Genomic DNA, 11,181 nt, shown 5'->3' on the forward strand with positions numbered 1-11,181 from the left:
CTCTTGGGGAACCGCAGGACCTACTGTGTGTTCTGTGCTTGGCCAAGTCCACCGGGGCACCAGCGGAAGAACGGGAGTCACCCTAGAAATTCTGTCTGCATTCTGGTCTGCAGTAAAGATTCTGGAAAGGGCTGGTGGACTCCCAAATTTGGGGGGTTCCTGAGGTCCTTCCTCTCTCATCCCTCAAATCCAGTTCTATCCACTGAAAAATTCTGGGACTTTGTCTTCCTATTACATCTGGATTCTGATCCCTCCTCTGCACCCTGGTCCAGTCTACCAACCACCACCTCAGCCCTGGTGACAGCAGCAGACTCCCCTTCCAACCCCTTCCCATCTCTGCTCTGCTCAGCAGCCAGAGCCAGCCCAGGTCTCCCCTCTGCTCAGAGCCTCACATGGCTCCCAGACCACTTGGAGGGAAAAACCGAAGTCTTCACCACCTATGACACCCTTCCCAAGCTGACCTCCTCACCTGTCCAGCCCCAGCCTTTGTCCCAGCCAGGCTGCCCCCGCAACCCCCTGCCACAGTGACCTTCTTACTGTTTCTTAGATGCTCCAAGCAGGTTCCTACCTCAGGGCCTTTGCACGTGCTGTCCCTTCTGCTTGGAATCTGCTTCCCTGACATCTGCAGGGCTTCTTTCCTCTCTGTTCAGGTCAATGCCCCCACCTCAGAGAGGCCAACCACCGTAACAGTCAGTATTTTCCATCTCATTCTTTCTCTTTCCTCTGCTCTTCTCTCATAGCACTTATCACTACTAGATACTGCATTTTATACTTCATACATGTTTTGTGTGTGTTTCTTGCCCATCTCCCCTGAATGGACCTCAAGACAACAGGGATTTCCATCTGTTTTCTTCTCTGATGACCCCAGCACCTGGAACAGTGCCTGGTGTGTGTGTCCGAGGGTGCAAGTCCAGGGAAGTGTGTGAAGGGGGCGCAGTGAGCCCCAGTCCTGCCTAGCTTTCTCTGTGGCCCCTTGGTTCCCTCTCTGGACATGGTTTCCTTCTCTTTCTGCCATGACCCCCTCACCCCTCAAGGGCAGAACAGGACAGTGAAACTTGCCTCTTGGGAAAGGTGTCCAGCTGCGGGCAGACCCTCGTCCTACTTCTCCCTCCCCTACAAGCCTGTGGGGAGCCACGGCCACATCAGGTGTACCATCCATGGAAAATCCTCAAAAGACAGAGGGCCTTAGGGGTGGAACATGCTGGATGTTCCTGGTCACCCTGCTCCCAGCCCCTGTGTCCTCATCTGGCAGGAGGTAAGTGATGAGAGTGGACGACCCCTGCGAGTCTATTGTACAGACAAGAAGACTGAGGCTCAGGGCAGTGCATCTGTCTCCAGGACAGCTGGGGCCACGGTTCCCTCCTCTGTAAAAGGAGGGTAATACCTCTTCCCTCCTAAGGTCGCTGGAGGATTAAATGAATTAAAGAAAGCCTTTAAAGCACTTAGTGGTGTCTAGCACACAGTAGGTGCTCAGAAAATGCTGACTGCTAAGGTGAGCCTATCCACAGCCAGCAAGTGGCAAAGTCAAGGTTCAAACCCAGGTCTGTGTGAATCTAAAGCGACCACCCCCCTCACAACCGCGAAACAATGACAGTAATAGTCATGGCAACAAGGACACCACCACCTTTAATAGCCTTTTCCACCCCATATGGTCGCTCCAGGGGTTAGAGCAGAAGGCTATCAGGTGGCCGCACCTGCCCTGCAGCCACAGCCAGGGCCACGGGAGCCGAGCCCTCCTGCCCCCCTCCTGCCCCCGGCTCCCCTTGCACGCACAGGTTGACGGCCAGCATGACCTACCGTTGGGGGTGCCCCCAATCCCGCCGCCTGGGGGGCCAAGCGGGGCCCCTGGGCGGCCCGGGGAGTCCCCCGGGGGAGGCGAGCGCGGCCATCGGGCTCTGGAAGGAGCCGCGCGGCCTGGAAGACATTACACGGCTGTCGGCCGGGGGGCGTCGCTCGGAGTTCCGGAGGGGGTCCCGGCGGCGGACGCGCCGGGCGAGGGGACGGCCCCGCCACAAAGCGCGCTTTGTTCTGCGCGCCCCCCCGGGAGCTGGAACCAATGGATTGGCGGCAGCTGAGGTCATCTGTCAGGCAGCGCCGGGGGTCAGGCCCGGGGAAGGGGCCGCGAGGGAGGGCCGGGCGGATGGCCGGCGGGGGTCCGTGTGTGCCGGGCGGTTAACGGGCGGGGGGGGGGCGATCGCCGCGCCGCTTCGGCCTCAGTTTACCCATCTGTCCCACAGGGAAGGGAATGTCTGGCCTGTCCACCTGTCGGGACTACGGTGTCAAGTGTAGAAGGCGTGATTCTGATGATGGTCCTTCTGTGATGAGCTCTCCCTACCTTCCCGCTCTGTGGGAACGTTGGAGTCAGGATCCGTGCAGGGGCAGAGCCGGCAGGGCAGCAAACGCGCGCGTAGAGGCGGCAGGGACGAAGGCCTTGCAGCCTCTTCTGGCCCAGGGCAGTCAGGGCCTCTGCCTGGTTCCCACTTTGACTCTGGAGACCAGACTGAGCCTGCCTTTGGCCAGGGCTGACAGGTGGAGCTTAGAGCCCATTCCCCCCTCTCCCCCCAGTAAGTGTTTTTCTGACTGAGGCTGATCAGGTCTGAACACTTTTCTCTACCCCCACAAAACTACATCCCATCTATTCGTTCATTCACACCCCCATCTGTGTGTGCCTCAGTGTTCCCATCCATACAATCAGATCATGAGTCTTCTAAACATTCCATACAGGGTCCCCCAGGGGATGAGGCCATCAAGTCCAGGGAACCCCAGAAATGGCCCAAAATATTTGTGTGTGTTTCTGGAGAAAGGGCTTGTGGCTTTCTTTGGATTCTCAATCGTGTTCATAACCCAAAAAAGGTTAAGAAGTGCTGGTAGGAGTGGGGCACCTGGGTGGCACAGTGGTTAAGCGTCTGCCTTCAGCTCAGGGCGTGATCCCGGCGTTATGGGATTGAGCCCCACATCAGGGCTCTTCTGCTATGAGCCTGCTTCTTCCTCTCCCACTCCCCCTGCTTGTGTTCCCACTCTCGCTGGCTGTCTCTATCTCTGTCGAATAAATATAAAATCTTAAAAAAAAAAAAAAGTGCTGGTAGGAGTGCAGGGAAGGAAAGCAGCCCCTCCAGACTCTGCTAGAGGAAAAGGCACTTGGAACAGCCACCCTGCAGAGCAATCTGCTCAGACCTCAGAAGTCAGAGGCTGAGCTATGGGTCAGCCAAGCAGTCCCCCTCCCAGGGATACAGTTGAGGGAACACAGAGAGTGACATCGGAGGTTGTTCATAACAGCAACACTGGAAAGCTCAAACGTCCATGAACAGGAGAATGACTAGGAGATGGTGGTATTCAGACCCTGGAATGCCGCATAGCAATTAAAAGAATGAGCCAGACCTACGTGGAACTTATTCATCCAACCAATACTTATTGACCACTTACTATGTTTTGGGCGGTGGGCCCACAGCGATAAGACAGATCCAGTCTTGCCTGGAGGATGTTTTCTAGCTGGTGAGACAGACAGAAACAGACACAGAAGATAATTTCAGAGAGTGTGATAAATGCCACAAAGAAAGTAAAGCTGAGTAAAGTGGCAGAATGATGGGGGACGGGGACTGTTTTACAGAATGGTCAGGGGAGGCCCCTCTGAGGAAGTGACCAGAACGAGGGTGACTCTGGGAGAAGAGCAAAGACAATTAAGGGGGTGAGTGGCAAATAACGGGGTGAATGGCACAGTGCCGGGGGAGAGATGCAATCTGCAAAATAATGTAAAAAGGAAAAGCCTGCTTTACTTATACTTTACACACTACATTACTACAAAGGTCAGGAAGGGTATGTGCCAAAGTCATGAAGGCGACTGTCCCAAAAGTGGGGAGGGCAAAGGGACCACCAGGACTAGGACTCACAGTGGGGTTCAGCTTGCCTCTCCTATTTTAATTGTTTAGAATTTTAACATCTTAATGTTTAAAAGGTGAATTATGCACATCTAACTTGTGAAAATAAAAACCATTTTAAATCTTCTGTGGTGACTGGGGGTGGGTTCCAGGGCAGCGAGGGCCCTCAGGGGTCCCTACACACTTTCACTGGCCCCAAGTTCCTGGGGGGGCAGTGGTTTGTCTGGGGAGGGAACACACACTGAGACTGTGGAGCCCAGAAGAGGTACGTGGCTCAGCCTAAAGTATCCAGAAGTTTCTTCCAAGAGGCACCACCTTCGCTGAGCTTGAGACATCTGGCTTAGCACTCCCCACTGTAGACTAGAGGAGAGGCCATGATGTGTGTAAGACCACAGAGCAGGAGTGTACAGTGTAAATAGAAGCTGAAACTCCCCAGCCTGAAGCCGCTGGCTTCTCCGGGCACCTGACGCACCTCCCTCCCAGCCAGGCCCCTCCCTCCACACTCTTCCTACAGAACTTGCTCCGCCGGCTAGAGGCCCCGCCCTGCTCTGGCAGGCCAGAATGCAGCGCCACCTGCTGGCGCAAGAGAAAAATGCAGCCCTCGGCCTCCACAGAGATCACCCAGCCGGTTTCAAAACCCTGCTCCTCTTCCGTGGGAAGAAATCAGAAAGGGAGACAAACCATGAGAGACTCTGAACTCTAGGAAACAAACAGGGTTGCCAGAGGGGAGGTGGGTGGGAGAATGGGGTAATTGGGTGATGGGCATTAAGGGCACTTGATGTGATGAGCACTGGGTGCTGTGTGCAACTGACGAATAACTGAACTCTGCATCTGAAACTAATGATGTACTCTATGTTGGCGAATTGAATTTAAATGAAAAAAAAAAAAAAGAATGACCAGTCCCTCCCACTTCAAGCCTGCTCCACGCTGGCCTCCCAGTGTCTAGACACAGGGCCCCTAGCGCTACCTGCTTGGGTTTTACCTGCAAGAAGGAAAAGCTTTTTCATTAAGGGCATTCTGGTACCCGAGACCAGTGGGGTCAGGAGGAGGTGATGACTCACATGAACCAGTGGCATATCATGATGGCAGTTTACAAAACCTGCCCTCAGCTTACTGACCCTTGGTACAAATCTCAGGGGTAGACGGTCCATTTGACAGCTTGGAATAAACCTCCAGGGAGGGGCTTGTCCAATGCTCTACGATGAATTGATGCACAAGCTAATCCCATAACATGGGCTCCTGGGACTCAGCCCAATGTGGATGGAGGGGGTGTCACCATATTCGAAAATCATTGTCTCAGTCTGGATTGGTGGTCTCAGCTTGTGGTCCCTGAACAGCAGCAGCAGCACCAGGAACTTGTTAGAAGAGCAAATCTGCAGGCCCCACTCCAGACCTGCTAAGTCAGAAACTCCGGGGGTAGGGCCCAGCAATCTGTGTTTTAGCAAACCCGTCTGAGAACCTAAACCGGCAGAGCAGAGCAATTACACCCCCTCATTTTTATTAAATAAGCTTTTATTTGGGAATGATTTTTGACTTACAGAAAAGTTGCAAAGAGAGCAAAGAGCTCCCCTATATGCTGCACCCAGCCTATCCCACCATCACCTTACATTTTACATGTACATTTGTCAAAACTAAGAGACTGACACTGGTATGTTATTATTAAGTAAAACCCAGACCTTATTCAGATCCCGTTTTTCCACCAATGTCCTTTTTTTGGTTCTAGGATATTACACTGCATTTAGGACCACATTCATTTTACATTTAGATTGGTCACCTCAGTCATCTTTCTCTGGGACAGAGAGAATGGGTGGGAAAGCTGCTGTCTTGGTTACTGAGCTGGGGAAACTGAGGCTTGAAAACACCCAGGGACCAAGTTCCCTTAGCAGAACAGTGACAGCAAGGCCTGCCTCACTCTGCACTCTTCCTGTCCCTCTTCCCTTCACCCAGGACTCTTGTTTTCAGAAGCCCCTTTGGAATGTCCCATCTGGCCTACCCCCATCCCATCATGCAGACCATGAAAGATGTCCCTAGCAGAGCAGGCCCAGCGCTGGGAGAGATCCTCCCGCCCCATCACCTCCTCCCCTACATTTCAGGGCCAGGACAATGTCTTAGTGACTTCAGCTCAGTCAGATCAAGGCCTGGTGCAAAAAAGAAAGAGTTATTTGCCTAAATGCAACCATTTGTGGTTGATGAAAAATGCCACCAATTCTTTGTGGTTTCTCCCGGGAAGAGGTGTAGTCTGTTTTGCCACCCCTTGAACCCAGGCCAGCCATATGAGTTGCTCTGACCAAAAGAACTTTGCAGAAGGGATGTTGTGCCAATTCTGGGCCTACGACTCAAGAAGTCTTGCGGCTTCTACTTTCACTCTCATGACACTCTGAAGCCATGTCAGTAAGCCTGAGCTACCCTGCTGGAGAGACCGTATGGACGAGGACCAAGTCACCCAGCCGTTGGCCTGCCGAATGCCAGACAAGTGAGTAGGGCCATCTTAGACCATCCAGCCCTCTGCGAGGTAATAGTGACTAGTGACTGCATGTACCCTTTGGAGTGACATGGGGCAAGACCAGCAGAACTGTCCCCATGTGCCCAGACCAAATTGCAAACCTGAGGAACTATAGGCAAATGAATGACGTGCTTTCAGCTGTCAAGTTGGGGGACCATCCGTTACACAGCAAAGACTAACTGATACACAATTCCTGATTTCTCTCCTGGTAATGGGATTCCGGTTTTATTTCAGGAAGCAGTGTGCCAGTCCCAGGAGATGTGATATGAATGGCCTACTAATTATGACAATTGTGTTCCCTGCCATATTAGTTTTCTAAGCAGCTGGGGGTGGCAATGGTAGCTGGTTTGGGCCAAAGAGCCCTAAGTAGAAATATGCAGGGGGATAGAACAGGAAACAGGTGTCTGAAAAAGGTCTGACTTCAAGATAGAAGTCGACAGCTGGCTTGGCCCTTCCTCCTCCCCCACACCTTTCTTCCTTGAACACAGCCACGATTCCTGGAGGTATGGTAGTCATCTTTGACCATGAAGTTACAAGCAATGAGGGAAAGGCCAAAAGGAATCAGAGATGCGAGCCCTACCTTCGCGGGGGGGCTGCACCAATACCACCTGTCTCCAGAATTCACGCTAAGTGGACAGACTTCTCGTTGTTTAAGCCACTGCAACCCAGGCTCTCCTTTACTTGCAGGTGAATGTGTTCCACATAATGGGAAATACACAGACAAAAACGTAGAAAGAGACTTGTCCTTGGGAATCTGGAGCCAGGAAGAGGTGGCTCTCCAAATCCATCTCCTTTTCCATTTCATTCTCTCAAGAGCAAAGACATGACCCCGTGTCCGCAGCAGTGGGATCTGGGGCTCCCCCATTGTTCAGTAAGGAGTCCACGGTCTTGCAGCTAGTGGAACAGGTGCTCAGAGTCAGACCTCCCCCTAGGCACAGAGAATGCGCCCCTGATCGCTTTCTGCACGGCCCAGCCCCCTGGAGGCCAGGCGTGTCTTCTGGGCTCTTGGGAGTGTTGGGAGGCACCGAGGCTGCTATTGTAAGTCTGGCGTGGAGGCGCCCAGGTACACCCTGAGGTCCGACAGGGTGGACTGGACAAGCTTGGCAGGGATGGTCTCTCGCTGCAGCTGCTGGTACGCTGCATAGCGGTGGCAGCCCCCAAAGGAATAGAAGTAGTCACCACCCTGGGCCCCTTTGATCCAGAGGACGTCAATAGGGGGGACGCTGTCTGGATCCTCCTGGAGAAGAGGGCACAGCGTCAGTGAGCACGGCACAAGGCCTTGGCAGCCGGCGGCGCAGACGGCTAACCTGCGCTGAGCTCCCCAGGGAACTCACGCTGGCTCACGTTGGCCCGTGAGAGACAACTGTTAAAGATTCAGGAATTTTGTGAGCCGGTTGTCATCGACTTGGTAGCTTGAAAATCAGCCACGGTGATCTACACCAGGGAAATGAGCAGATGCTATAAATCAGGGCTTTTCCCTCTAGAGACCAGGCTGCTCAACACGTATCCGTTCATTACACCACATACACTGTCTGTTTGGCCCTGTTCTGGGCTCTGGGGATCAAGCACAGCCAGCCTGGGCCAGGCACAACCCCTGCCTTCACGAGACTCCGGTCCGGTGGGCCGGATGGGATGCAAAAGTGAGAGCTGGAGTGATCTGTGCTATGAGGACAATAACACAGGTTACAGGCCAGGGATGGGCGTCCACGAGGCCTCTCTGAGGTGACAAAGGAGCAGAGACTGAACACAGAGGAGTCGGCTTGGGAAGAGAGACAGGTAGAGTGGTTCAGAGTCAGAGCCTCACTACCTAGGTTCAAATCTCCACTCTGCTACGTAACTGTGATCTTGGACAGTTGATCTCTGTGCCTCAGCTGTCCCGTCTATCAACTAGGGATGAAGACAAGAGACCCACCTCATAGAGCTGTTGATGATTTGATGACCCTTCTAGAAAGCGGTCATGAGACAGCAGGCTTGGTGGAGTGGACAAAGGGGAAACCGAGGTGAGGCCTTAGCAGGTATCCAGCAGAAGATGCTGGTCTGGATGAGAACGCGGGTGGGACCGGGAGAGGCAGACAGGTTTGCGACATGGGGGCAGCTCTGAGGAGACTGGCAGAAGGGCTGAACGTGAGGAGAAGGGAAAGAAGAGAATCTAGGTTGACTTCCTGTTAGGGGCCTGAGTAGCCAGCTGCAGAGTGGGTGGTCCTCTAAGTAGGGAAAGCCTGAGGCAGGGTGGGGTAGGGGGATAGAGCATAGTGGGGAGACCACATTAGGTGTGAGCTGCCTAGAAGGCCTCCAGCCACTGGCCCACGGGTTCTCTTTTATTATGCTTATTTGATGGATTCATTTATCCATTTATTCCAGAAATGATTAGTAAGCAGTAAGGCCCAGCAGTGACACGCGGGGGCTCTGGAACCCCAAAAACCTGAATCTGAATTTCAGCCCCCCCCCCACCGAGCTGCTGGGGGACCTGCAGCAAATGGCCTCAGCTCTCTGAGCACCGTTCCTCATCTGTAAAATAGGAATGGACGCTCTATGGGGCTACAGGTGAAGAGTCACAGAGCTGACGCACGTGAGGTGCCGAGCACAGCCTGTCTGGCAGTGGGACACGAATGAGGGGCAGGATGCTGGACAGGCCTTGTGCTGGGCACTGGGGGCACGATGGTGGGTGGGTGGGGTCACGACCCCTAACAATGTCCACGTCCTAATCTCTGGAGCCTGTGAAGGCAAAGGGGACTTTGCAGATGGAATGAAGTTAAGGATCCTGAGATGGAGAGATTATTCTGGGTTATCCAGATGGGTTGAATGTAATCGCTGGCATCCTTGAAAGTAGAAAAGGCAAAGGAGGAGGTCTGATGTTGCTGGCTTTGAAGATGGGGGAAAGAAGCCACGAGCCAAAGAATGTGGGTGGCCCTCTAGAAGCTGGGAAAGGCAAGGAAAGGGATTCTCCCCAAGAGCCTCCAGAAGGAATGCGGCCCTGCTGACACCTTGATTTTAGCCCACTGAGACCCATTTTGGACTTCTGAACTATGGAACTGTGAAATAATACATTTGTATTGTTTTAAGGCACTAGTTCCTGGTAATTTGTTACAGCTGCCGTAGGAAATGAATACAGATGGTAAGCAAAGACAGGCTTGGTTCTTGCCCTCACGGAGCATATGGTTCTAGCATGGAAGACAGGTGTCTAAACAGGCCATTAAAACCCAGTGGGATCAGAGCTATGCTGGTGAACATGCAGGTGTCCAGGGGCCCACAGGAGGCCACTAACCCAGTAGGGGGCGTCAGGGAAGACACTGACACTGGGACAGTAAGACCAAGAAGGAGTTAGAAACAGTAAAGAAGAGATGGAAGAGTTCTTGGCAGGGGGAGAAGAAGCCTGTGCAAAGGCCCAGGGGTGGGAGAGCGCATACATGGCTAGATCCTCCACAGCCGGGCACCATGCTAGTGTTGAGCAAACAGCCAGGATATGACCAAAGTCCCTGCTCGTGTGCAGTTGTCCTGAGGTGGGGCAGACAACAGAACACAAACAAATGTATAATGTAAGTCAGGTGGACAGAAGTGCTTTACGGAGAAATACCTCGGGTTAAGGGGGAAATCTTGAGAGGCCAGGGCAGTGTTAGCAAGGGCAGAGAGGGGGCAGAGGCCTGAACCAAGAGAGGGAGCAGGACTTGTGGCTATCTGGGGAGGCAGTTCCTGGTAAAAGGTACAGTGGTACAAACTCTAAGGTTGAATGCCGTACTGGGGAGCTGTAGAGGGGTCTGGTGGGGCCTTGGATTCTCACAGGGTCACCTTCCAAGGGTCCAATGGGAAAAGGTGACACGATGCCATGCAGGCCTAACCTGACACACATGTTCCCTTCCCCTCAGTAAGTTCCTGCCAGGATCACTTCCCCATTCATCAACACCCTCCCTCACTGATGGGGCTGACCCCTGTCCTCTCCCAGATCCAGTTCAACCAAGGGCCTCCTGGCAGACATGACATGTCCAGTCCCACTGCCACTGACTGTGACAGCCAGAAATGACAGCATGGCTTAACTCCAGAGTGTGGTGGCCAAGCCGCTGGGCCCTGGAGCCAGTCTGCGCCACTTTCAAAGTGCCTGACCTTGGACAAGTCATTAGGCANGAGAAATAAAAAAAAAAAAAAAAAAAAAAAAAAAAAAAAAAGGTCCTCCTGTGCCTCAGTTTCCTCATCTGTAAAAGAGGTACAGTAATAGCAGCTACCTCACAGGGTTGGCATGAAGCTTAGGCACTTGAAACAGCTCCTGGGCACTGCAAGTTCTATCTTTATAAACAGAGTTCGCGATCGTTATTTTAATTATCTCCTCCAGTCTCCTGCTTGCTCAAGCGAGGAAACAGAGGCCCAGAGAGGCCCAGCCCCTTGCTCAAGGTCACACAGCAAACGCTCGGCTCCGGCGAAGCGCCCGGAACCGGTCCCGTCTCGCGTCCAGTGTGACCCCCCNGGCCCCCCCCCCCCACCTACGGAGCCCTCCCTCCGGCCCGCCTCCCCGGGCCTCACCCGGATCGTGTCCACGAGGCTCTGCACCTTGGCCGGGTCCAGCACGGACGGCAGTGGCCGGATGAGGACGCTCAGCGGCACGTTGTGCACCGCGGCGATGCAGCCCGAGTGGATGCTGCCACCCTGCGCGCCGCCGCTCGGCCCGGGTCCCCCAGGCGCCCCCCGGCCGACCCCAGCCCCGGCCCTGCCCAGTGCTCCTCCCGCACGCATCCCCATGGCTCCACCGCCGCCCGCCGCCGCCGCCGCCGCCTCACCGCCCGCCGAGCTTTAACCCCGGCCGGGCCGTACCAC

General features: G+C 54.1%; 1 protein-coding gene across 1 annotated transcript; it reads right to left on the reverse strand.

Annotated features, from left to right (window-relative positions):
- Positions 1-5,372: 5,372 nt before the first annotated feature.
- On the reverse strand, positions 5,373-11,132 carry SRXN1 (sulfiredoxin 1). The gene is made up of 2 exons (XM_034641011.1): positions 10,891-11,132; positions 5,373-7,615 (listed from the first exon to the last, which is right to left on the reverse strand). The coding sequence occupies exons 1-2, from the start codon at positions 11,104-11,106 to the stop codon at positions 7,412-7,414; spliced, it is 420 nt and encodes a 139-aa protein (XP_034496902.1). The 5' UTR covers positions 11,107-11,132; the 3' UTR covers positions 5,373-7,411.
- Between the last annotated feature and the right edge of the window lie 49 nt (positions 11,133-11,181).

The sequence above is a fragment of the Ailuropoda melanoleuca genome, chromosome 13, assembly GCF_002007445.2.
Source record: "Ailuropoda melanoleuca isolate Jingjing chromosome 13, ASM200744v2, whole genome shotgun sequence".
NCBI lineage: Eukaryota > Metazoa > Chordata > Mammalia > Carnivora > Ursidae > Ailuropoda > Ailuropoda melanoleuca.

What these genes read in the sequence shown, in the direction of transcription:
- SRXN1 (XM_034641011.1), bottom strand. Translation starts at nt 11,106, where the DNA reads ATGGGGATGCGTGCGGGAGGAGCACTGGGCAGGGCCGGGGCTGGGGTC. An exon ending in GCCTCGTGGACACGATCCGG is followed by an intron (nt 7,616 to 10,890) that starts GTGAGGCCCGGG and finishes CCTCTTCTCCAG; the next exon opens with GAGGATCCAGACAGCGTCCC.